Raw genomic sequence first — 26,038 nt, 5'->3', positions numbered from 1 at the left:
ACATTATCCATGCAAAAGTTGACATCAATAAAGCACACACTGCTTTAGAAGTTGGGCGTATCCGTTACCTTTCTACGACTCTTAGCCACTGGCGCTCAGCTGGTGCATCCATATGTACGTTGTGATTTTAGAATTGCTGTAGGGGAGATAACCTTGTCAGCGGTGATTGAAAGTAGTATTAGACAGTTGTCGTCCCTAGACCCGAACTGACTAATTTACCAATCTGTTCTTTCTGCTTTCAGAAAGCGTAATTGAATACGAAAATGCTATTGAATCAATACAACGCAAGGCATTTTAGAGAAGACACAACTTACTATAGCTTTTACTTGTTATATTCCTTTAACAGCAGAACATTCTTACATAATTTGCACAAATATTATTATATTATTATTATACAAGTATGCATCTATATATAAATGTTATACTATACAACTAATAACACCACATATCTATGTGATGATTTTTGCATGCATCTGTAAGTAAATGTTACATTATATAACTTCAGAAAAATATCACACATATCTATGTGATAATCTTGCATGACGTGTTGATGTTTATTTACATGTATAATATAAAGCAACATGCCTACAGTGGGATAACAGGATGAATTTGAACTCAAACTTTATGCTGAAAGCACCATATTTGACCAAAATTTCGTCCTAAAATGTGCATCTTTAAGACAAATGAAGGTAAAAACAAATATTATCTTAGGAGCTGAAACTATCGACTTTTCAGTAAGGTACCACCCCCTAAACAAACCTTTAAATATCAATACAACTCTCACAATCAGACAAAATGAGAAACGTAACCATGGATGAAATCTGACGTCATATACAGTAATTCCCTTATTTTCCAGATTAAAGCCTGCCATCCCCGTGACTAACTTCCCATTCACTACTGAATACGGCTGACCAGATTATATCTCAGTACCGGTATTACAATTTCCAGTACCGGTACTTCCATACATGGGTATTAACTAATACTGAACACAATTTCAAATGCTTACGCTGAAACTATTATGAATGCATGCATAATATTGTGGAGATGGGACTATTAAAAGCGTATTGCTGTGTGGAGATGTGCACGAGATATATCAGGTGTTACTGGCATTTGAAAGTAATACAATTTATTACCAAATTTTCTGTATTTATTTTATTTGACTGTTGTTAAACGATCAAGATTTGAGAAATTTATTTATTTATTTAATTGATGTTTTACACTGTACTCAAGAATATCTCACTTATACGATGGTGGCCAGCATTATGGTGAAAGGAAACTGGGCAGAGCCCAGTGGAAATTCACGCTCATGCGCAGGTTGCTTAAAGACCTTCCCACTTATGACCCGAAAGGAAGCCAGCATGAACTGGGCTCTTTGAGGACTTACTGGCCATCTCTCCCGCATGTCATGTTATATTGGTGGAATGCAAGTGGACTCCAGTGAACTTCACGCATGAGAACACTGCTGACCACTTATTGCCGTCAAGGCCTTGGGATGAATAGAAGCAGCAGAAACCTGAAAGTTTCTTGTCCTGTCTTAAATGTTCCATTAAAAATGTATAAGATAAATGCCATGTCAATTACGCCACTTATCTTATAACTAGAGTCCTCTTATCACAGCTACTGCTTGAATGACAAAACTAGTTTATACACATCTTGTCCATCTTTCTTCTTTGTCACACCCACATCTAGTTACCGGTACATGGATATTATCCTTATGTACTTCTCATTCTCTTTCTCATGAACACACAGCCTTCTGATCACATCATTTCTGTGTTCTTTTCTTGATTCATTGTATGCTGATATACTCAAGAATGTTTCACTCACTGGACACTGGTAGAGTTTCTGGGTGGAGGAAACTGGTATGCATAGAGTTGTAGGTACCTGACAGGTACATTAACAGGTACCTGACAAACCTCCTGACTAAAAGTCACAGTCAAACCAGTGAAAGCATTTTTTTCATTCCTGTAACCTGACAGGTGTCAAATGAAGCAGCATTTTCTCGCAGTTTATCTCCACTATGCACCCTGTATATTAATTTGATACTTTGGTTCAGTTTTCTACCATGATGTCCATGCATAGTTATATGACAGTCTTGATTTCATGTACCCCCAGGCTCCCACCTTAGATGCGTTGCAGGAAGTGCGACTCCTGCTATATTCATGAGACTGAAGATGTTCAGATCATGTCTTATCTTCCATGCTGTATCACACACATGTACCACAGTAATCTGAATGTGCCCGTTTTAGTGGTCACACTATATACATGTACGCACAAAGTCCAAGTCTTTTTACCGCCATTCAGCAGGAATGTCATCATTGCAAGAAAATATGTATATAAATAAATGAACATGCAGTTTGATTCAAGCCAGGTTAAGTGATTCTCCTATTTACAGCTGAACCGGTTTGCGCGTGTAACGTTTCACATGCAGCCGTAAATCCTCCCTCTGTTTACCATCCTTGACAGTCTCAATCCAGTACATAATACAGCTCTCGAGGGTGTTGCGTAGTGTTCTGTGGAAGCCAGCCTCCTCTATCAGGAAGCTCACCACTGGGTACTTGTAGTGCTCCAGCCCTAACTCCCCTAGACACTTCAATATCCGTGTGATCCGCAGGTAATTGTGCACGGAACTGCAAGCAGAACATTCACAGGAATCAGTGCTCAAGTAGTTATAAAGATTTGACATTATATATATATTATATATTTATCACACAGGTGTGCATGGAGCTGTAAGATGAGAATTCACAAACTTCAGAGCTCAAGTAGCAAGGACAGTATTCATCTTCTTTATTACAGAGGTATACACAGGGATTACCCCTCCACAATCTGTGTACACCAAGATGCAAACACAAAATTCATCTCCATATGACAACCACACTCATACAGGTAGAGACAACAATTCTACACCAACCTATAAATTTGCTCAGTTTAATAAGATCATCCATCCGACCCAGCCTGCTACAATAGAGAAGATGTTGGAATCCCCTGAAGCCCTAAAATAATGCTGATGATAATGCTTCAGAGCTGGGGCTGTAGGTGACCCGCTCTTACCTGTTAAGATGTTTAAACCTGTCCTCCCAGTTCTCCGAGCGACACACTTCCCCAGTCTCCTCATCTTTTAGTTTCATCCCATAGAAATCTAACATCATCTTGTAGGACTTGAGAAATCTTTCCTTTGCCTTCTCATCAGCCAGGATTTTCTGATATCAGGAATTATATAAATTTGAAACACAACACATCTATATTACAATTTGTTATTGGACAAGATTTTAACATGTATACATGTCAAATAATATGACACTTGTGTATGCAAGTATTACACTCTCTATGGTTTTCTCTCATCAGATCTGATTGTTTGGTGTTAAACACTGTACTTAAGAATGTTTTGCTTTGTATGACAGCAGTCACATTTATAGGTGTTAGCATCTGGAGTAGCCCAAAAAAAAAATAAGGGCTGGATTTGAACAAGTCACCACACAGGCCTAAGGCTTGGTCATCATGATGAGGCAGAGCTTTAACCATCTGAGCCAGTGGGGGCCTATGGTCTCTGGTCATGATTTTGTAAAGATGTGCATTTAGATGCACGTCTTGAAAAAGAGACATGTTGGAACATTTGTTTAAGCCTAAATAACAAAAAGCAGAATGCTAGATTCATATTTATGATTTAATTTTGCCATAACTGGAATATATTTTTGCAACCATCTTGGAAGTGGGAGTTTCAGCTCATTCCAGTCTCACACATTGGGAATGGATGTTTGTAAAAGTACATGATGATATAGTGATGCTCATACCTCAACTTCATGGAGCTGTAGTTCTTGGGAGTGCCAGTTCATCCCAATCTCTCTAATTGGGAACAACCTGTTAGAAAAGTACATTACATACTGAGGTACTTTTTTGATTAGTGTGTAAACATGCATCCAAAAATGTTTATGTCAGGGACAACTTACTGGTGGAGAAAAGCAGAGTGCTTGGAGTAAACAACTCAAGCAACAATTACTGCATAAGTAAAGAGTAAACATAAACTAAAGCAATACCTGAGTTTAGCTGCTGACATACATGCACTATACATGTAGTTCACATCAACTGCAATAAACTTCCTGGTGTAATTATATACCTAAATAGATACGTTTAAATACAATGCACTGCTATGTTCCTTATTTAATGGCACAAAAAATGTCAAACAATTATTTTAAACACAAATGTAATGTATTTCACTTAAATGTTGATATGAAAAATGTACTTTTTAGAAGCACAGGAAGGCATTAAAATGAGAATTTTGACACCAACAGTTAAGTTTTTGTGATAAGAAATAAACTGAACTACACACAAAACTGTTAAGTTGCCCTATAAGGTGGATGAATAAATCAGAAGCAAGCAAAATGTGAAATCTGAAAATGCTAAATTCAGGTGAAATACTGTACATGTAAAATATCACTTGTATTTGGTTGTACATAGTCAATGTTCTGTAGCACTACCAAAACATTTAAATGCTACAATCTGGTTCATGCACTTGTATCACCAAAATAACAAACTGGTATTATGTCTCTTGATTAGGAATACTTGTGAATGATCGTGGGTTTCAGGCTAGGTTGATATGTTGAAGAAAAAACTGCAAATTGTTTAATGGTGCTATCAAATGGCATAGTACCACACAAAAGACAGGTGATATATATTTTGCACTCCTGTAACCTTAACAGTAGATTGTATCTAGTTAAAACTACACAAAAATGATCCTGACAAAGTGGTGCTGTCTGACTCTTACCATTGGATGTATCCATGGTGCATTTCCAGTCTTTCATAATCTCCCCACCATTTCTCATGAATCTCATCTATGAGGCCACCTGTCAACCAAAAATAATACGTCAAAAAAGAATCCTTTGCGTTTTTTTCTGTACACCATGTACTTTTAAGAAAGCAACACCTGAAAGCAAATATCATTTCCTGATGGAAACAACTGTTAAGTTTATAACAGTTCAACAACTGGCCTACATAAATACAAGTAATACTTCAATTACATAAAATTTTTAAAAGTTTTCCTGGTTTAACCAGAAATATAGTTTTCATTTCCCTAAGATTTAGATTATAATAAATATGAGCGATATGTTGTTGGTTATAGCTTACCATCTGGTTTGCACACAAGCTGATTGGTGTAGAAAAGATAATTGTCTGTTTGCTCTGGGTCATCCACTTTTCCCTGAAGACAGAGCAGTAGAGATTAACATCATGTCATACAAATGTTGGTGTTCAATACTAACAGGTGTTTACAAGCATTAGAATCAGCGTTAAGAAGTTACAATACAGTTTCAATTGGTTACATTTCATGATGTTCAATTACCCACATGGGATTCTAAAAAAAAAAAGACTCTGATATAAGTTGTAGTTTATTTGTCTATGACCACTCACCAAACCAAACAGAAATTCACACGCATACTGGCACAAATGACATATTCTACCCCGACAAATTTGTCTTCTCTCTTTCAATATTATGTCATCATGACAATACCACTCCAAGTATATCTTACCCTGTTGCAATAGCTGTATTGAATGTACAATGTTTAATTCACTGTCAGAGGCATACAGCTGATGACTATGCAATAAAGCCTGACTCGCTTATCATGTCTCTGTCACCTTATACAACCAACTCCACAGAATTCTTCCTGATATTTTTGAAAAACACTGCTAACTCAGCCAATCTTAATCTCTATTCTGCATGGCTATAAACAAAACGGTATTAATTGCAATACCTTCATGCTTTATATCATGCTAAGAGTCAGTGTCCATTGCCATATATATATACTTACTGGGTAAGATTTCCTGTATTTTTCCAAATCTCGGGCACTTTTGTCTCTCATAAATTTCATCATACAGTCTGTCTCCTGTCAAAACACAGATTGACAAACACAATAACTTAACCCTTCATGATATTTCATTACCTTATCTCATGAAATAATCTAAGAGTAATTAGAACAGTGGCAAACGAGTATCCACTCAACCCATAAATACATATATGCAGGTAATATATGAGTTAAACTGAAACTGAAACTTATATCAGATATATAACATAGCTGAGAATTTACACTCAGGCGTTAGTCCAGCAATGACTCAGGAACCTCTCATAAATGCGCTCAACGTGAATTCAAGTACAGCTAATGCTGGCTTCTTCTTCGGTCATACTTGGGAAGGACAGCAGTGTTTCCTTGCACTATAATGCCAGCAACCATTGTATAAGTAAAATATTATTGAGTACCACATAAAACATCAATCAGATAAATACCACCCAGGCAGCTCAGAGATTCTACTGACTGTTAGCATACTATAATCATAGATTCTCTCGTCTGTGACTGTCATATACAAGCCAAGCTATACAGTGGGCCAGATCCCACTGATATTAAAGCCACCTGTCTTGTTCCGGTCACACTGAATGGTAAATGCTATCATCCAATGTACTGAATGGTCTCAAGTGGCATTTGTGCAAGCCGATCCTATATTTTCCCTACCACTCAAAAAAAATTAATTAGAAATTCAAAAAAGAACAAATCTGTATCATTCCATGTTAAAACAGAGGATCCTCCAGGAAATGCTTCATGTCAACACGATTTTTTACAAGTGTGTTGGCGGTATCTTTGATTTGTGCACCTGGTGATGTCCAGGTGTATAATACTAAGTCCCCTATGACTCCCATCATATAAAAATAATAAGCAGACAATTTTTTAGTATGATGTTCACACCAATCAATCAAATTTAAATGTAATACAGGTACATGTAATTCATAGGTAACACCTGCTCCTCTTAGATTTGGAATGATAGATTTCTGCAGAATCCGGAAGTACATTGCTCTTTAGTTTAAAAACCTGTTCAACTAGAATTCTATGAAACTTCTTTACGAGGCTTTAAGATGGAGATTTGGAATTGGGGAAGGGTAATATTAATAAATGAAAATAAAATCTGTTTTAGACTGACTATATGTGTGGTAGCAGCAGATTCGACATAAAGCTACTGGGTTTTTTTTAATCATTTTTCATTATCTTTTTGTATATAATTTACTAAAACATGCCTGCAAAGCTCATTTAATTCGAAGAAGCATGCCATTCATTGTTGCTATTGTACAATAGGTGCTCAAACTAGATTAAACTATCAGCAAATCTTGCTGACACATCAGTATAAATTCTGTTTTGAGGTTTTCATAATTGCCTGGATTTTCCTTTCGTTGGAGTGTTTATCATAATAATTCTTCGAAGCACATGTTACACCAATCATTATTATTTTAAGACTAGGATTTTCCATGCCTAACTATTTCCTTAACTTACTTGTTAATGTGAAAAGCTGATTAGCTGTAAGCAGTAGTCAGATTTTGATCTGTAATGCTAGTTTCACTATAATGGCAGGAAGGATGGTAACATGTGGGCTGTGATAACATGTGTGCTGGGACTCTACTCTCCAGGTCAGCAGCTTCCTGGAGTATCAGCATGAAGTCAACACCAGGAAATCTGCTAATTATATGAATATCATCACCTGTGTTTGTAATACATGTACATGTAGCCTATATAATCCCAGTTTTATGATATAAAGATGAACAACACAAATAAAGATGATGTCTTACTATGCGCTTTAATTTAATGAAATTTTTAAAAGTAAGCAGAGTTGAAACCTAACTGTACATGAATGTACACAGATAATTAAAGCTGCATATTGGATATAATACGACCCAAATCTTGTCCCCGAAAAATCTGAAGAGTGGCTAAGTGACTGGCTAACTTTTTCAAGACCCAAAACTGTGGTGAAGGCAAAATGGCTGCTGCTCTAGCGATGACTATGAGCTGAATCTGGTCTCACGTGTCCTTACAAAGTGGAATATATGTGAGATGTTACATGTGTGGGCGAGCTGAGAGGTAAGAGCCAAAGTTGACAGTTGAAGTGGTGCATTGTTTATCACTGGTTTCCCCTGTGGCTAGCAAAGTGAAGTGCCTAGCATAAATCACCCACCTTTGGTAAGTACGGGACAAACTTTCCCAGATGTGATGACACGCCTATTTGCAAACCACAACAACAGAAGTTAGACTGTACAAACAGCCACGCAACTGTCATGAATCACTCATTCAACTGTCACCAGTGATTTGAGAATCTGATAGTTCATGGACATTCTGGTCATCAAACATTGCTGTAATCGATGATTAATTTAACTGAACTACATTTCAACCCTAACCTCGTGTGTCTTTGCGACTGAAAGGCTAGCACCTTTAACAACTAGACCACAGCCCACACTATGATGTCATAATGCCACAGGACACACGGCATCCATTTACACGAATGCACAGGCTTAATGTGTAACATACAGATGCAGATTTTCAGGTCATTATGCAAATGCAAGTTGTGCTGTACACAGAAATCATTGATCACTTGACAGTGAACAGTGTAAAATCATATTGTATTTTTTAAGTTTTGCTTTGGGAAATAACATGAAACCATACTGAGCTTTACGATACTCACATCATCTGGTTTGCCAAAAATCAAGCCCATTTTGGTGTGGTCAGCTGTTCTGCGGTGCTTGGTATGATCTGTGTGTTGTCTGCGACGTTTGTCGACCAGTGAATGTTGATGGCTGTTAAAGCCAGAAGATGGTCCACTGCTTCGGCTTGATAAGATCTTATCTGACCCTGAAGCCCGGTTTTCCCTGGTTTCGCTTTTACTAAAATACTGTTCTATGCCAGGCTGTTTAGGGGATTTAATGCGGGAATTTGACATAGTTCACACCACCAGAAAAAACGCTTATTGGCCAGCGAATATTTACATCCGTGTCTGGAGGAAATTTTGACGACCGGGAAATCCCCGATGTCACATGCTATAAACAAAAGGGTTATTTACAAAATGCAAACTTATCATATCATTGAACTCGGACTTAAAAATGTCATGGTTCAATATTCAAACTTAATTTATATTTAAATTCAGCACAGCTATGAATGTTCATCCCTGTTTCGGTGCCAGTTTTCTTCCTACAAGGTAATGGAAGTGTAATAAAAACAGGAGTGATTCTAAGAGACATCCCTTTTCGGACAAAATGTAAAACCTCGCATTTTTACAGCGTATTTTTAGCGTAAGTTTCGTATTTTGAGATTCTGATAGCTTTTTTGCTGATAGCTTTAATAAATAAATACATTATATAGAAAATAACTCTTTTTTAAAAGGAAGAAATGACTTTTTTGATAATCAGAAAATTCATGCGACTACGAAACTTTCCAGTAGAGTGCATGACAGATTGGGCTTTGCAGACGATAAAAGAATGCGACCGTCCGTCACCGTTTGAAGACCTTCAGATCGAGGTCTTTCTATCAGCCTACAATGCCTAAGCTGTTGTAGTTCCGATTTACCTTTTACAAAAATCACCATGCCATATTTAGGATCCTGTCTTCTTACTTCTAGGCAAGTGACGTTAGAAAATGAAGACTAGTCCGGTGCCGGTGGTAGAACACGTGTGCAGTGGTGAAGCGGTTTTCAGTATCAGACACCTTGTGACTTCAATACTTTTTGTTGTATTTGCTCTGGCATAATCACTTCATGCACTAAAGTAGCATCCCAACTAGATTTTGAGCTGTATTCAGTTTTTAAAATTCACGTAACTTAATGTGGCACAAAGAAACCTTAGGCAGAACATCTTTTTTTATCAAATAGAGCAATAAATTCAAGTCTACCTCCTTGTTTAAATTCTGACAGGTGTCAGACGTTGAGTGAGTGAGTCAGTGAGTGCTTGGGGTTTAACGTCGTACTCAACAATTTTTCAGTCATATGACGATGAAGGAATCATTAGGGTGCATGTATGTGTAATGTGCCTCCTTGTTGCAGGACGGATTTCCACCGCTCTTTTATTTAGTGCTGCTTCACTGAGACGACTTACGGAAGGCAAGTAAGTCGACTCGCCCAAGCCATTATACTGATACGGGTCAACCAGTCGTTGCACTATCCCCTTCATGCTGAACGCCAAGTGAGGAAGTTACAACTTCCTCTTTTAAAGTCTTAGGTGTGACTCGATCAAGGATTGATCCTGGATCTACCGGTCCCGAAGCAGACGCTCTCAGACGTTGAGTAAACAAGGAAATCATGTAGGGAGCTGAAATAAGTGTGTAGGAATACAGTACAATGGTTGAGGTTAGTCCAGCACAAGTACGTTCAATTCAACATCGTTAAATGGACTGCCTCCACATTTTTGTCATTCATTGGGTTGGTAAACTGACAAGGTAAATGTCAGAATGTTAAAAAAGGAGGAAGGTCATTTAGCTCGCTGAATTACAGTGTGCTGTTTTTGTACCTTTCTGTAAATTATCTATATTGACATACGTGATGTAATGTGACATATGAAATGTACGTATACATTTAAGTGAATGTGTAACATTTTTTCTTTGCAGGTTTGCTAATTTGTCATGGAGATGTTTAAGGGATGGAAAGCCACAAGTGAAGCATCTACGACAATTTAGTCAGTTAAGGCACAATTTACTGAAGTTAGGGCAAAATTTCAAATGTTTTTCATCATTATCAAGAACATCAGCTAAACATGGGATATTTGAAAGAATTCCGTTTCTAAATAGCTTGTCAAAATTTCAACCTACCCATATAGGATTGGGGACTGGATTTGTGGGGTACTGGGCCATAAGACATGCTAACAGGAGGGGAGTTATCGTCGAATGCAAAGCAAAACGAACTCCAAGCCGTCTACTAGATGACCTTGAAGAGAAAGAGGAACCTCCATTCTGCTGGAGAGAGTTTTTCAAGTTACTGCTACCAGATATCTGGTATTTAATAGCTGCAATAATAGTAAGTTGAATTTTGAAAGGTAAATGTAAAGTGCATCTACTACCGGATCAGTCTTCAGATTTAAGGATAGTGTGTAATATATATTATAAGTATGTATCAGAATCCTTACAAAAAACCTGCATTCTCTTGTATGGATTAATTCGAAAGTAGCACCGTGAAAAAAGGTCAACCTGATAAGCACAAACTGATAATTTTTTATTGTTTCATTTGCATAGAGTGCCTTGGGAGTTGCATTGGTTAATGTTCGAATTCCTCTTCTGCTGGGAGATGTGGTAAATGTTGTGTCAAAGTTCACAGTAGAAACAGCGACATCATTCATGGATGACATCAAAATTCCAGCCTTACACCTCATCGCTTACTATGGAATTCAGGTAAAAGCATGTGTGCATTTAAAGAAAGTTAAAGAAATCGAAAATTGACAGTGTCAATACATTTATTAGTATCCTACTAATACCAGGAGGAAAGTGGTGGAGGGTTTACACACTGCCAGATCATCTGACTATCTGCCATAAAAAAGTTTTCCCACACATTTCACTTGGCCTTGCAAAGTACAGTGGAAACTGTACGCCATCCGATAACAGTTTATAACAGCAGTGTTCAGTGGGGTTTGCATAGTTCCTTAAAAACCTGAAACGTACTTGTTTTTTTTTGTTTTTTTTTTTAAACATTTCAGATCTTGACTGATTGTAATAAAGGTCCTTGGAAGTGCTGGAATTTCAGGAGGCTTTAAATAAATGTCACAGTTGGGAAAGAGTAAAACAGTAGAAAGTCTTTAAGTTATATTTGTGTGTTGTTTACTTTGCAAGCTGTTGTGTGCTCCAGACTTCCTTGGCTGACCCCTTATGAGTCATATCTAGCAGCATTGTGGTACAACAGTTCCACGGCCACATATGTAGCTCAAGTTAGCAGCCTTAGAACATGAATACCTATACATGTACTAAGTATAGCAAAACATATTGATATCCCGACTGATACTTCCTCTTAGTAGAATGCTTCGGTGGCTTAAAGCATCTGCCTCATAGGTTAGAGCCAGGAAACAAGACAGGTTAGTCTGGGTGGGGCATCATGTTTGGTGTCTTCGTCATGATGCTTCAGTTTGGAGGCATGGACTCACCCTGCCACAAGAAGACACACTATATATGCACACTTCTCGTCATCAGATGACTGAAAAATTGTTAAGTACATGTATTATATGACCTTAATCCCCAGGCATATATATACTTCCTCTAAGCTTGGCCGTGCATGGTAAGCGATTTTTTTAGCTATTCTTGGTATGCGCTATATTTACATGCAAAAATGTTCTTTGAAGCTTGCAGCTGTTAGGGCTTAGCTCTTTGAGCGAAGTGGGTATAAACAAGCTGGATTTAAACATAAAAAGAAACCATAAATCTGAGCTTTAAATTATTAAGCTGCAACATTGCCACAATGCAGGTATGGTTTAATGCTCTAAAATCAGTTTGAATTATGCATGGATGATCTAGCCATTATGTGACAGGGGAGGTCACTCTTGATAAGTAGCCCAACTCGCCAGGGCAGAAATGCCCCTGCCAACAAGACGAACAAATGGGGACTACTTTTTCTCTTGTACACAGATTGAGTTTAGAATTGCTGTCCTGGCAGGTTAGCCTGTGTTACAAAACAGGCTATGGAGAAGAATGTCATTCTCTCACATCATTACAGGATTAGGCTCATATATATCCACATGGGGTCTGTGTGTGAGTGTAAGTTCTGCTAGATTCTTGGATTCAGTCTTAAGTCCTGAATTAAAAACAAGTCAAAAATTAAAAATCCTGTTCGATGTTTAGTTTTTGGTACTGGAAGTTGACATTTGGACACATTTGTCTCAAGACAATGTTGACAGATTTTAATTTCTAAAGCCCCAAAACAAGCTGTCAGATTGTGTTTCAAATTTTCTTAAGTCAGAAATGGCTTCATGGAATTGGAATCACAAAAAGTACTGCTACACGTATTAGTTGGTTTTACCATGACATTTTTTTTTTTCAGAAGGTTTGTCATGTTGATTGAAAACTTCACGACAAATTTGAGACCAGCCTCAACATCCATTCTGTTTTGTCCATATCACCAGTTTATACTGCTTTGGGTAAATCAGTTTTCAGAAAGGCAGAAATTAATGTATGAATTACAAGCTTTGCAAAACTTTCTCCAAGCGATATATGTAGAACAATATCTCAGATGCCACACAATGTATATTTTCAGGGAGCATTGACATTCAGCTATATATCCTTTCTATCTGTTCTTGGAGAAAGATTAGCAACTCGACTGAGGACACAACTATTCCAGGCTCTCATTCGCCAAGATGTGGAGTTTTTTGATGACAATAAAACTGGAGAACTGATAGATCGGTGAGTAAGGAATGTTATCAACTCATATACAGTATTGCAGCCACACCATGATGGTGTATGTGTGTGCATACTAAAAAATTTCAGCCACGCCATGATGGTGTATGTATGTGAATACTAAAATATTTCAGCCACACCCTGATGTTGTAAGTGTGTGAATACTAAACTATTTCAGCCACACCATGATGGTGTATGTGTGTGAGTACTAAACAGTTTCAGCCACACCATGATGGTGTATGTGTGTGAGTACTAAACAATTTCAGCCACACCCTGATGTTGTATGTGTGTGAGTACTAAACAGTTTCAGCCACACCATGATGGTGTATGTGTGTGAATACTAAACAATTTCAGTCACACCATGATGTTGTATGTGTGTGAGTACTAAACTATTTCAGCCACACCATGATGGTGTATGTGTGTGAATACTAAACAATTTCAGCCACACCCTGATGTTGTATGTGTGTGAGTACTAAACAGTTTCAGCCACACCATGATGGTGTATGTGTGTGAATACTAAACAATTTCAGTCACACCATGATGTTGTATGTGTGTGAGTACTAAACTATTTCAGCCACACCATGATGGTGTATGTGTGTGAGTACTAAACTATTTCAGCCACACCATGATGTTGTATGTGTGTGAGTACTAAACAGTTTCAGCCACACCATGATGGTGTATGTGTGTGAATACTAAAAAATTTCCGCCACACCCTGATGTTGTATGTGTGTGAATACTAAACTATTTCAGCCACACCATGATGGTGTATGTGTGTGAGTACTAAACAATTTCAGTCACACCATGATGGTGTATGTGTGTGAGTACTAAGCTATGCAGTAAAAAAAAACTATTCTAGTCTTTGCTTGAGTCATAGCATAGGTTGAAGCAGACATATTGCTCATTATTCACTTTCAAGCATAGTTGATGTAGGGATTGTTGGATCTTTCCTGTATGCCAATGTATATCTCGGGGGTCTGGTAATCCTTTTTGTTAAGGTCCAGTTTTATTCCAGTCTGCTGGCCCAACCTTTGACAAAGTCAATGCATACGATATCCAAGATATTGTCAATTCAGCAGATTTGATATAAATTATTTACCTTACTAAAACAAGGAATGTAATTAATATCATCTTAGGAATATTTTATTCTGATCAGCTGGTTGAGTTAATATTAGGCAATCTCTACCAAATACAATGTATTTAAGGGAGGTTTATGTCCTGAATTCTACAAAGTACATGTATATGATCACATTTATTACCTTAATAAGAAGACAAGGTTAAGATGCAATAACATCATATTCATTGTGATAAATTTTAAATGTGAGTTGTGGAGAGTTTCATCACATCTCTCAAATTCCAAGGTCAGGCGCAATATCACAAATCACACACTACACATGATGCATCATATTTTAATAGTGACAAATGAAGGGAAGTTGAGTTGTGGAGTGATACCCTGATTAAGGTTGTAATAGATGTATATTATCTCTGAGAGTTAAAGATACCTTGTGTTATTTACATGTCTTTCAGTTTAGGTTGTGTGGTGTATTGTCATGACTGTCCAAGGACCCTGTGTTCCTGTATTATCATTGTTTCAGGTTAACGTCAGATGTACAAGACTTCAAGAGCTCACTGAAGCTCTGCATATCTCAGGGACTCAGAGCCATTACACAGGTGCGAGAACCCTTATCATTTGACCAAATGTTAGAGAATTAAACAGGAATCTTGTATATCATTTCCCCATAAACAAAGCAACTTATATTTGACCTTGGACGAATACATACATAATATATATAGTCCCAGATTTGACATACATGTATCAGGGGTTTATAGAAGTCATCTGGACAAGTCAGTATTCTGTCCGTTGCATAAAAAAACGAATAAATGGTTATATTTATTCAATTTGAGGTTGTTTTTTTGGAAGAAATAATAAAAATTGTACATAGACTCAATTTGAACATATCCAAAGTTCCGCAAGTTACGAGTTATCTCCCTTTTGTGGAAATCTTCATGACCCTTATCATTGATTAGATTTAAGAAGGTAATTCTTGGAAGCGGATGGGCACATGAAATCAAACATGACACATAGTAAGTTTCTTTTGTTTCTGTCAAATCAGCCCTCACAAATAATTTGACCTACTTCGGCTTCCGATCATTCTGTTTTGGGGGATTAACATAGCCCAAGTGACTGCATGTAAGTGCACACGGTCTGACTGGTTTCCTCCCCTTGACATCAGGTGGCGCTAACATCTTCAGCTCTTTTCAAGGCAAACATGCAGTTTTCCTCCAGGTTTTGTTTTCAGGAGTCTGAAATTTGATAAATGGGCTGTAGCAGTGAAATTAAAACCTTCTCTGCCAGATATGAACATTTACCAGCGACATCGATTCAAAGTAAAAAGGGTCATTGTTTTTATTTCAAAGACATAACATGGTGTGCCAGGCAGCACTTGTTCCATTTGGGCCTTTGAGATCCAGCCGTATTCATTATGGAAAAAGTGACAATTCAACGATACATAAAGTTGCTGAGTATTTTATCTCTTTAGATATGTAGCCTCTCTATTTAAAGATTATTATAGTTAATACTCCATGGCATAAATAACTATTTGTGGGTCACTTTTTTCTCATTACCGGTGGCTGATTTTCACAGTAAATTTTATGTGATTAGTACCCTGTCGGTAAATCAAATCAGACTTGGTTTGTGGTAAAATGACTTCTATGGACCCCTGATGTACACATATAATATATTGGTTATGGGTCATAATTAAGTTAAATCAAAAACCCAGTGTTGTGTTATTAGGGCATTTGTCGTCATACAGGATACCAGAATGGTTCTTCCTGCACAGCTTTTCGTCAGGAGATTGCAAGGTGCGATGCCCTTAAATACCCTTCTGAATTGTCTATTGCAGACAGTGGGTTGTGTTGTGTCGTTACTGCTCATCTCCCCCAAACTAACGCTTGTAATGGGGTTGGTTGTACCTGGTGTGATTGGTGTGGGTACTCTGCTAGGGTCAGGTTTACGCGCTCTCTCACGATCTTCACAGACACAGGTAAGGGCTGCCAGATATACCCACAGGTAATCTTTTGCATTGCTCTCATATACTGCAAATAAAACGACAAATACTGGCATGTCTCAATACATATAGAAGATACATGTAGGCATGTACCCTGATTCCTCAGCCGTTTCGAAAGAGCAACTTTCGGTGCAATTTATGCACATTTTTGGACTGGTTTGGTCAGTTTCTGGTCATCACAAAAAGTGTAATATTATCCATCAACACAGAATAATGCCTTCTGAATATGCTCTAATAAACACTTCGCAAACATGCAAAAAGGTTGAAGAATTACAATAGCCCTACAGGGCCCTAAATCAGTGATGTCATCATGCATTGGGATATCAATATCTCTTTTATGGTAGTCAGGGGTCAAAATGTTTGATAATTTGAGCTCTTCATCGTGATGACCATGACAAATTGAGGTCATTCAATATAATGTGTGTGGAATGTATTGAAGACTTTGTAAAGCAGCGTGAAAGTGGATAAATTACTACAAGCGATTATTTATGTGTGTGAAATCATGTCATGATTCAGAGTCATCATGACAATTTGAGCTCATTGTTTTTATTTTGACCTCTTGAATACGATTGAATGACAACATTTTGACCCCTGCTTTATTTGAAAACTGCATTTCTAAGGGTAACATCAAACACTCAATACCTTCAAATTCGAATCGAGTGATCCATAGTTAGTTGGTCAATTTAGATGTGATGAAATAGAAATTATCTGTGTAAGGTATGGTTAGTCAAGTGTTTTCTGAGGGTGTTATTCACATAAATCATCAGAATCATCTAGATATCACAGAAAGTTGTTCTTTCATATGCAAAAAGATTGAGGAATTAGGGTACCAAAACTGTCTGGAAATCTTATATGATACTGGTAAGCGAAACAGCAAATTTCTGTTTAATGCTGAGTGTTACTCACAGTTGTCATGGTTGACAGAAATGCTAAATGCTCTTTAATGGAGTTCTTGGATCTACTGTAACTGTTAATATAGTCATATACAGGAAAAACTGCTTATATTTACCAGGTTGCAAAGTCTACCGCTGTAGCAGATGAGGCCATTGGGAATGTAAGAACAGTGAGAGCATTTGCCATGGAGGAAAAAGAAATTGAGTATGTTGTACTTTAGTAGCCAATTAGCCTTTGCTTAAATAGCTTTGGGCCCTGAGTTTTGAAACACTTAATGCTTAACTTCAGTCCATGCATATCATCTGCTTGATTTACATTGATTAAAGACAAATTCACTTCAACAGTGCTCATTGTAATACCACAGACCTTTGGAACTGGCAAGCATATTCTACTGATGAGCACTTTTACATGTGACTCGCATATTATCGTTGAGCAGAGCAAGCTAAAATGTATCACATACATGTATTGGTGGAAGTCATTTCCCATGACCATTTATGTAAGACCACATAAATGCGTGTCTTGACCACTGTGTATCACTTATGGCCACAAAAGGATGTCCGAGAATTGAGAGACAGGAAATCTTTGAATGTCCAGGAATGGGATTTATCGAAGGTCTCTGTGTCAGATGATGGAAAGACAAACATCACAGCCACATATGACCACGAAACTGCCAGGCCCTATGCCCAAACACTGTGTTGATGTATATTAAAATTTTGCTTCTTGTGCCTTTGCAAAGTGCTGAAAAGATAATCCTGTATTGTTAATTTCAGATTATACGAGAGAGAAGTGCAAGAGGCATGTCGACTAAACATCAAGCTTGGGGTGGGGATAGGGATCTTCCAGGGCCTCACCAACATTGCCCTGAATGGTAAGATTCTGGGTGGGCACCCTAATATTCCTGATTGACTCAGTGCTGGAAAGTATGTTGCCTAAATGCTAACACTGTAATAACCAGTGCTGCCAAGATGATGAAAATGTTAAAGGTGCAGCAAGTGTAGCCACATTGCAACAGAGTGTTGTTGTTCGGTCGCCAAGGTGGTTAGCATGCCAATGCGCCATTGAGACCCAGGAGCTTCTCAACAATGCAGTCTCTGTGAGTTCAAGTTCAACTCATGTTGGTTTTCCCCGGGCTCTGCCCGGCTTCCTACCACAATAATACTGGCTGTCGTCGTACAAGTGAAATATTCTGAGTACATCTGAGTACAGCATACAACATCAGTCAAACAAATAAATAGTGTTGACTGGTTTTCCTGTCCCTGATAATATTTACTGGCAAATAGTAATAAATTATTCTTGGCTTCTGAAACCATAACTCTATATGTCTTTTATCAGTTACGTCTGACCATTTGGTAACTATCACTGTCATTGCTGCTCTGGTTTTACTCTCTTTGCTGCAATAGTCAGTTGTTCATGGCTTAGAGGCAAAGACAAGATTTGAATGAAGAATAATCAGATTTTTTATTAAATTTTTCCAGCCAGGTTAATTAAATGGTTTTAAAACATCGTATTCGACTGTTGCCTGTCATGAACCAGACTGTATCAGTGACGTTACATTTATATTTTTAGCTTGAACTAGCTCGTTTCATGGTCCATTTGGCGAATGTATTCTTAAATCTGTACGATAATGTATATGCATTTTTAATGATGTAGATTTTTAATGTCCATTTGTGCTAAAGTGGCAAAAAGCCAATGTAATGTTGCTGGTCCCAGTATTTTCAGAAAAATGCCATTGTAGAATTTTAACTTTCAAATGCATTTTCCTACATTGAAAAAGTTCTAAAAAAGTAAATCGAACTGTTTTTATGGACACGTTTTAATGGTCTTTCATGTGATGGATACATCATGTTAGTGTTTTCTTTGCCTTTAATTTTATTTTCTATTCACCCTAAGGGATTGTCTTGGGCGTCCTATTTGCTGGGGGGAACCTGATGTCCACTCATGAACTGACCCCTGGGGACCTGATGTCCTTCATGGTGGCCACACAAACCATTGAAAGGTCAGTCTCCTGAAGTTACTTCCATGCAATGATTATTTAGAAGCAAAAAAAAGTTTGACAAAAGGTGAATGTTAATCCATGGAGGTAGAGCAGAAGGAGGCACAACTATAAGGTTTAAAAGTGTTCAGTGTACGACACCTACACTGCGGGGGCCGCTCTCTGATACAAGAGATAAGAGCTGTCTGGCTTGGTGAGGCCTAGGCGCTACAGCTCTCGCGAGGCTGTCACAGACAAACAGCCAGGAAACGTGTTATGATAAAGATTTAAGTCAAACTCGCAGACATTTGCCCACAACGCCTGTAAGTTTGTGTACTTCTGTTTGTCGTTTTTGGTTGAAATTAAAATAAATAAACCTTTTGAACATTTAAGCCTTTGTAAATTGGTGAATAAGCAGAGGAAGAAGACAAGGAAAGGACTGGCTGGCACCTTGATCTTGCAATCACATGAACAAGCCAGAAAAAACACACACATGTGTAATATTAAAGTTTCTGTGAAACTCAGGTGAGTTGTTGATGGTTCTTTAATTAGCATCCTATATGACCACTATGCAATAAGAAACAAAATCAAAAAAGGAATTATGGGGCCTGTGTGATTACAAATGTTGATCTACAGTTACTAAATTTATCGGATTTATCAGCTTATTGTGTAAGATTCAGTAGGGCCTAAATATTAGAATTTACATGTTTGTTTGTACTCGATGGATTCCTACCGGTTTATCTAGTTCGGTTTGGAACAAACTTGAGTACTGGTCGTTATTTTATTTATTGTGATCCATTACGAAGTTTTGTATTCAACACTGAGATAAGTGGGCATCGATCGGAGATGAAAATTGGATGGGCCTTGATAACATCATTGCAAATGTCAGGGCTGATGTTTTGCCTTTTTGACTGGAGTTTTCCACATAGCATCCCTTTCACCACAAATATGACAGTATTCGAACACCTTTTCTGCGTGAATATCCATTCTCAAGGGTTTCAATTAGCCATGCTCTTCCTACAAAGAATTGAGACATAATGCATCGTGTTTTTCATTTGTATTTATATAAGGTTGTAGTGTCATTTGTCCACGGGGAATTGAAAGCAAATAATTTGCAATGGTACATAAATCTATAGGAAATTAGGTTACCGTAGAGGGGTTAGAGTCTGTTAGAGTCTATATTTAAAATGTATATGTAGGTATTAATTAATCCTTAATGTTTTTATTAGGTCTAGGGGAGATCAACCAGGGTAATACCAGAAGTGGGTAAAGCCCAGGCCATTGCAAATATTTTTAATTCTATTAGGTAAATATTTGTTAGAGTCACCTGCCCCACCCATGCAGCCGCAACAGGCCTGAAAGTCTACGTGTATATACCACTCCACCCAAGCATGCAACAATATCTTTTCCTCTATTATCAACAGGTACATGTAAGTTTAAACCTCAGAAGAAAATAGTGTAGAGGTTTTTAAACATGACTGCGCACCAGGAGGAGTTTCCTTAAAGCAATGTTGACTTTTGCTGGACCTGTCCTAACTATATATGGACAGCGTTACACAATGTGTTAGCCTATAGACTTAATCGCTCTGTGTGTTCACGCTGACGCTGATAACCCCAAGCTGATAACCCCAAGCTCTTGTGCGTATCTTGTGTATTTTTTCAATTTGCTCTTTTGGTTGCGGTAATCTTTTTCCATGAAAGCTGTTCGGAAAGTGTATCAGCACTCTGTCAAAGACAGGAAATAGTCTGATTTTGTCAGTTTTCTAATGTTAAACAGATGGGCCTTTTACACTGAGTGTCCCTGAAAATTAGCTTCCAACCTCTTTTCAGATCAGTGTAACAACCTAACCAAGTCTCATACAGCAGTCAATGAAACATGTGCTCATAGATCATTTTATAAGTAATTTAGAACTGTTCTTGGTGACCAGCTTGTTATGATTTACGTACAGGGAAAAATACTATACATGGAGAAAGCTTCCTTTCTGGGCGAATCTAGCTGATTGTCGATAACCTACAGTGTACATCAGAGCGGGACAAGACTGCATGAAGCCATTTCGTAACTCAATAGACCAGCATGCAGTGGGTGGGTCAGTCATCCGTGACCAGGCCAAGTTGTGCCTTCTCCTATTCTACCCTGATGATAAATCCTATGTCTTTATGTATTTACTCAGACTAACAACAATTTCTTTATCTCCAATTTCTTGGGAGTGCTGGAAAGCTTTTTATATGTGATATTTAAGATAGTACATAACATGGCACTATTTTCTAAAAGTGATAAACTTCTTGGTTTCCCGGCCAGGTCTCTTGCCCAGCTGTCTCTGTTGTTTGGCCATGCTGTCAGAGGTTTGAGTGCAGGATCCCGCGTCTTTGAGGTATGTTTATATTCATCAGCAGCATAATGAAAATGAATTAATTGTAATTCTAATGACAAATTATGAAGGCATCACCCATTTCATCATAAAAAGTGTAGCAAGACTTAGATTTCACTGCATTCAAACTAACATTGTTGGCTTCTTACTTCAGGCTACATGTGTGCTATCAGTTTAGTTATGATATTCTTCTTCTAAGAAATGTAGTGAAATTTATTTGTAACAGTGTTGATTGGCATTGCTGTTTTCCCAGCTTACAACGTTGAAACCCAAACTGAATCTGACTGGAGGAGAAAAAATACCATTCCATTCAATGTGTGGCAAGATTGAGTTCAGGAATGTGAGGTTTTCTTACCCCACTCGCAAGGAACAGGTCTGTACAACCATGTTGACTTTCTTCGCAATATTTCAAGTACATTTATGGTATTTAAGTTACTTGTCAGAAATTGAATACTTTAAATAATGATAGTTCGTGTCTGTCATCTCTCCTACAGGAAGTTCTACAGGGCTTTAGTCTGGAGGTGAAGGGAGGACAAGTGGTGGCCTTGGTTGGCTTGTCAGGGGGAGGTAACTTTGTCATGGCCAGAGTAACTGTTCCTGAATATTCGATTCAAATCTAGCTACATATACTGTATTTGACATCAAATCTTATAGGGTGATTTAAGGATCTTTTTGTGATGTTTGATGAATTTCTTATCACATAAGTTAAGTGGTAAAGCATCAAGAGTATCATTGCTTGTATTAGTGTATAATTACATATGAAACTTTAGGTGAACTACAGTACTTCTTGCTGTCTTCTTATGTAGGAAAGAATGAAAAAAAAAAAAATAATTTAATGGAATTGTGGAATTACAACAATATTTTTAATGGGTTTTTTTTTTAATGATATTGATAAAATCCACCTGGTATTGAAATTCAATGGTCTAATTCACTACCTTTCTCTTACTGCTTTATAGAAATATGTTTACGGTTATGTATTAACTCTAGCCTTCTGTGTGTGTGTAACAGGAAAATCGACAGTTGCTGCACTATTGGAGAGGTTTTATGACATCGACCATGGGGAGATAACTGTAGATGGTAAAGATATCCGGACACTTGACCCAACATGGCTAAGGGGAAAAGCTATAGGATTCATAAACCAGGTATGGTTCAGAGTCATTCCTTGGTTATGAAATTTAGTATCAAGTCTGTGGTAAAAATCAGTATTGAATTCTTTTTATTTATATATTTATTTTTAATAGTTTCATTTTTAATAAAGAGACATGTTAAGTTATTAATAAATCTTTGCAATATACTTGTATAATTTTTGAAATGTAGGTAGACCAAATGGTAGCTTGGATTCTATGTTAGCCTTTATAAATTGCATGTTTTAAAAGTGAAACTAGAGTGTGCTGAAGTCATTGTGTAATGTATCTATTCCCTGTAGGAGCCTGTCCTGTTTGCCACAAGTGTAATGGAGAATATACGTTATGGACGGCCAGATGCCACAGATCAGGAGGTTAGCTGTGAGATACATATCTGTTCCTGTAATGTTCTCTTAACATAGCTCTGTGGCCTAGGTGTTTGTAGAATGCCAGGATGGTGCATGACCCAGGAGCATTTCACCCTGTGGTCACTGTGAGTTCAAGTCCAGCTCACACTGACTTCCTCTCCTGCCAGCAACCTGCGGATGCTCATGTGTTTCCTCTGGGCTCTGCCCGGTTTCCTCCCACAATATGTAAAATCTTGTAAGTAAAATACTCTTGAGTATTGATATTATTTTATTCGATCAAATAAATAAATAAATACATGCCCCCATATCTCTTCCCATAATGTTCTTGTAACATGCCCCCATATCTGTTCCTGTAATGTTCTCTTAACATGCCCCCATATCTGTTCCTGTAATGTTCTCTTAACATGCCCTCATATCTTTCCTATAATGTTCTCTCAACATGCCCTAATATCTGTTCCTGTAATGTTCTTTTAACATGCCCCCAAATCTATTTCTGTAATGTTCGCTTTACATGCCCTCATGTCTGTTCCTGTAATGTTGTGCTAACATGACATGCATCTCAGGCCATCAGGTGTTCCATTGCCCAGAAACATACTTTGTTGGTTACATATTAGACATGTCTTGATCAGGTTGGACAGTGAAAAGCTTTACTTTGATCCAGGTGGTAGAAGCAGCTAGACTTGCCAATGCTCATCAGTTCATCACCAACTTCCCTGAAGGCTACAGCACTGTGCTAGGAGAGCGTGGGGTGACTGTGTCAGGTGGTCAGAAACAGAGGATTGCTATAGCAAGAGCCCTCATCAAAAATCCAGCCATTCTCATCCTTGATGAGGCCACTAGGTATGCATCTTGTCTCACAGATGCCACATGCCATGAATCATTTTGATGTTTCACATGTTTGCATGGTGAACGTCCAAGCATAGATACTCTATTTCACCTAAAGTTTTGTTTGCTGAAATGCACTTTTGAAAGCACATAAAAATCTTAAAATGATATTTTTGACTTCAGCTTTTTTGATAAGAAATTAGTCAGAAAAAGCTCAAAAGTGGCCCTATAAGGTGGGTCAGTCAGAATGAAGCAAAACATGTCACTTGAAAAATGCTTACTTTAAGTGAAATGCAGTATACTGCATACCCATTTCGTAAGAAGATATAATGATAGCACTTTTTCTCAGAATAATTTATGTATTTCATGTTTTGTGCTTAGCTTACGAATGGAAATATTTCACATTAATATTCAGTGTTGGTTGTTGGACTCCAGACAAAGCCCAAAGAAACCAGTATTCCTGGTCAGGTACCTGTTAGACTCCTGTTCATGTGTCAGTGCTATCATTTTGAAGAAAATTCAAGTTGAGAAGTGGGATTTGGTTTTACATGAACTGTATATTGAGTCTTGACTCAGCCATGCCAATAAAAGCTATTAATTTGAATGCAGAGATCTCTTTAGTAAGTCAAATACCTATGATTTGAGCTGATACAGTTTTACATTTTTTTTTTTTTTACAAAGAAATGCTAAACTTAAAATACTAGCATGTGCTACGTGTAGGCACTAACTGCTACCCATATGCATCTCACACCATTGTTGTTTGGTAGTGCCCTAGATGCAGAGTCTGAGCGTATTGTACAGGAGGCACTTGACAGGGTTATTCAAGGTAATGTGCAATACTGTCTGTTCAATACGTAGTCTAATGATCTTAAGTTTTTAAAAACAGTCCTTAAATAAAATGCATTATATTTAAGGCTCTTAAAAAGACTTGAAAATTTGTATTTGTTTTCAAGATTCTTAAAAACTTTTAAATCATGCTGGTGAAAGTGATTGATAATTAGACTATGGACTATATTGCTACATGAACTTGAGTTTAAGCGGACAAATAGGGTGGTAGCCTTGCCAAATGTGTGGATTTTGTAGATGTAGCATTATAACAAAACTATATATATATATATATATATATATACACAACACTGAAGGACAGATCAGTCATGTCAACCCTGATATTACCATGCAGTTTTAACATGTTCATATGTTTTTCCTTGATTTGACTTCAATCACCATCTTCAAACAAAGCTTACATGTAGATTCCATTTCAGGTAGAACAGTACTGATCATTGCCCACAGGCTGAGCACTATCCGAGATGCTGACGCTATTGCTGTGGTGGCCAAAGGCAAGATTGTAGAGGTGAGCAACAAGTGGGAACGTGCTGAAACATTTGACTGCCAATGTTCCACTCAGCTTACGGTAAACATGTATACTGTTACATGTGATTGTCTCAGATTTATTGAAAGTAAGTGCAGTAATTATTATAATAATAAAATTATTATAAATCAATTTTTCGTAATTTTTCCTATAAATGACCTCTCCTTATGACACTGTAATATTAACGTCTTTTATGAAAAAAGTTACAAGAAATGTGACAAAGTTTTGTAAAAGTTGCCCCAGTGCTCTAACAAGATTTTTGGTGAAGACATAAAATGATAATGTGAGGATTTTGTCTATTTCAGATGGGAAGTCATGAGGATCTGAGGAGGAAGAAGGGTTATTACTGGGAGTTAATGCAGAAACAACATGTAGAGGAGGAATTAGAACAAGTCTGAGGGAAATAGGTCAGGTTTAAAGGAAAATAGGTCAAGTTAAAAGGGAAATAGGTCCAGTTAAAAGGGAAATAAGACAAGTCTGAAAGGAACTAGTAAAAGTCTGGAAGGAACTTAATAGTGATCAGTAAACGTTTTCAGTAATTGTGCACAACATTGTAGAACATGACTCCTGTCTTTCTTGACCATTCAATCATAGATTTTTATGGAGATCTTGTACAGTATACATACATACATACATGGAGACTGTGATACATATAGGATTAGTTTTAGGCTGAATTATACCCTCAGGAAGAACCTGAATTTTTGTGTGCCCATTATCATGTAGAATTTTGTATTATTCATTTGTTAGTAATACCCATTTTGTGCACATAATTGACAAATATACGCCTCACGCTGAAGTGTGGAAAAACGTCATATTGGCTTTATTTTATCATTATGTCCTCACTAAATGTCTCCTAGGGTACTGTGTTACCAGAAGGCAGTCCATCTGTTGTAAG

At 37.5% G+C, this 26,038-nt stretch overlaps 2 protein-coding genes across 3 annotated transcripts; one reads left to right on the top strand and one right to left on the bottom strand.

Moving 5' to 3' along the window:
• Positions 1-292: 292 nt before the first annotated feature.
• On the bottom strand, positions 293-8,801 carry LOC135467690 (opioid growth factor receptor-like protein 1). The gene is made up of 7 exons (XM_064745498.1): positions 8,485-8,801; positions 5,799-5,873; positions 5,119-5,191; positions 4,760-4,838; positions 3,789-3,855; positions 3,049-3,197; positions 293-2,627 (listed from the first exon to the last, which is right to left on the bottom strand). The coding sequence occupies exons 1-7, from the start codon at positions 8,737-8,739 to the stop codon at positions 2,387-2,389; spliced, it is 939 nt and encodes a 312-aa protein (XP_064601568.1). The 5' UTR covers positions 8,740-8,801; the 3' UTR covers positions 293-2,386.
• Positions 8,802-9,271: 470 nt separating this feature from the next.
• On the top strand, positions 9,272-25,924 carry LOC135466623 (mitochondrial potassium channel ATP-binding subunit-like). 2 transcript variants are annotated; one of them, XM_064744206.1, is made up of 18 exons: positions 9,272-9,414; positions 10,395-10,800; positions 11,016-11,171; positions 13,018-13,163; positions 14,750-14,825; positions 16,058-16,198; positions 17,235-17,320; positions 17,887-17,984; positions 19,007-19,112; positions 21,388-21,460; positions 21,711-21,830; positions 21,952-22,024; positions 22,466-22,599; positions 22,884-22,955; positions 23,611-23,789; positions 24,542-24,600; positions 25,037-25,125; positions 25,449-25,924. In XM_064744206.1, exons 1-18 carry the CDS (start codon positions 9,380-9,382, stop codon positions 25,539-25,541), a joined length of 2,142 nt encoding a protein of 713 aa, XP_064600276.1. In that variant the 5' UTR covers positions 9,272-9,379; the 3' UTR covers positions 25,542-25,924. The 2 variants fall into 2 exon arrangements, with proteins under 2 accessions (XP_064600276.1, XP_064600275.1); XM_064744205.1 differs by lacking the exon at positions 9,272-9,414 and adding an exon at positions 9,429-9,895.
• The last annotated feature ends 114 nt before the right edge of the window (positions 25,925-26,038 follow it).

This window comes from Liolophura sinensis, chromosome 6, assembly GCF_032854445.1.
Source record: "Liolophura sinensis isolate JHLJ2023 chromosome 6, CUHK_Ljap_v2, whole genome shotgun sequence".
NCBI lineage: Eukaryota > Metazoa > Mollusca > Polyplacophora > Chitonida > Chitonidae > Liolophura > Liolophura sinensis.
Note: the sequence above shows the minus strand (reverse complement) of the source record. Positions and strands in the feature narration are given on the sequence as shown.

Excerpts from the sequence above, each read along its gene's own strand:
- LOC135466623 (XM_064744205.1), top strand. The coding sequence starts at position 9,816 with ATGTGCCTCCTTGTTGCAGGACGGATTTCCACCGCTCTTTTATTTAGT. Across the intron at positions 17,321-17,886 it reads ATGGAGGAAAAAGAAATTGA|ATTATACGAGAGAGAAGTGC; the intron begins GTATGTTGTACT and ends TGTTAATTTCAG. Across the intron at positions 24,601-25,036 it reads ACTTGACAGGGTTATTCAAG|GTAGAACAGTACTGATCATT; the intron begins GTAATGTGCAAT and ends ATTCCATTTCAG.
- LOC135467690 (XM_064745498.1), bottom strand. The coding sequence starts at position 8,739 with ATGTCAAATTCCCGCATTAAATCCCCTAAACAGCCTGGCATAGAACAG. Across the intron at positions 5,874-8,484 it reads TTTTTGGCAAACCAGATGAT|GAGACAGACTGTATGATGAA; the intron begins GTGAGTATCGTA and ends GTGTTTTGACAG. Across the intron at positions 2,628-3,048 it reads AGGTTTAAACATCTTAACAG|TTCCGTGCACAATTACCTGC; the intron begins GTAAGAGCGGGT and ends TTCTGCTTGCAG.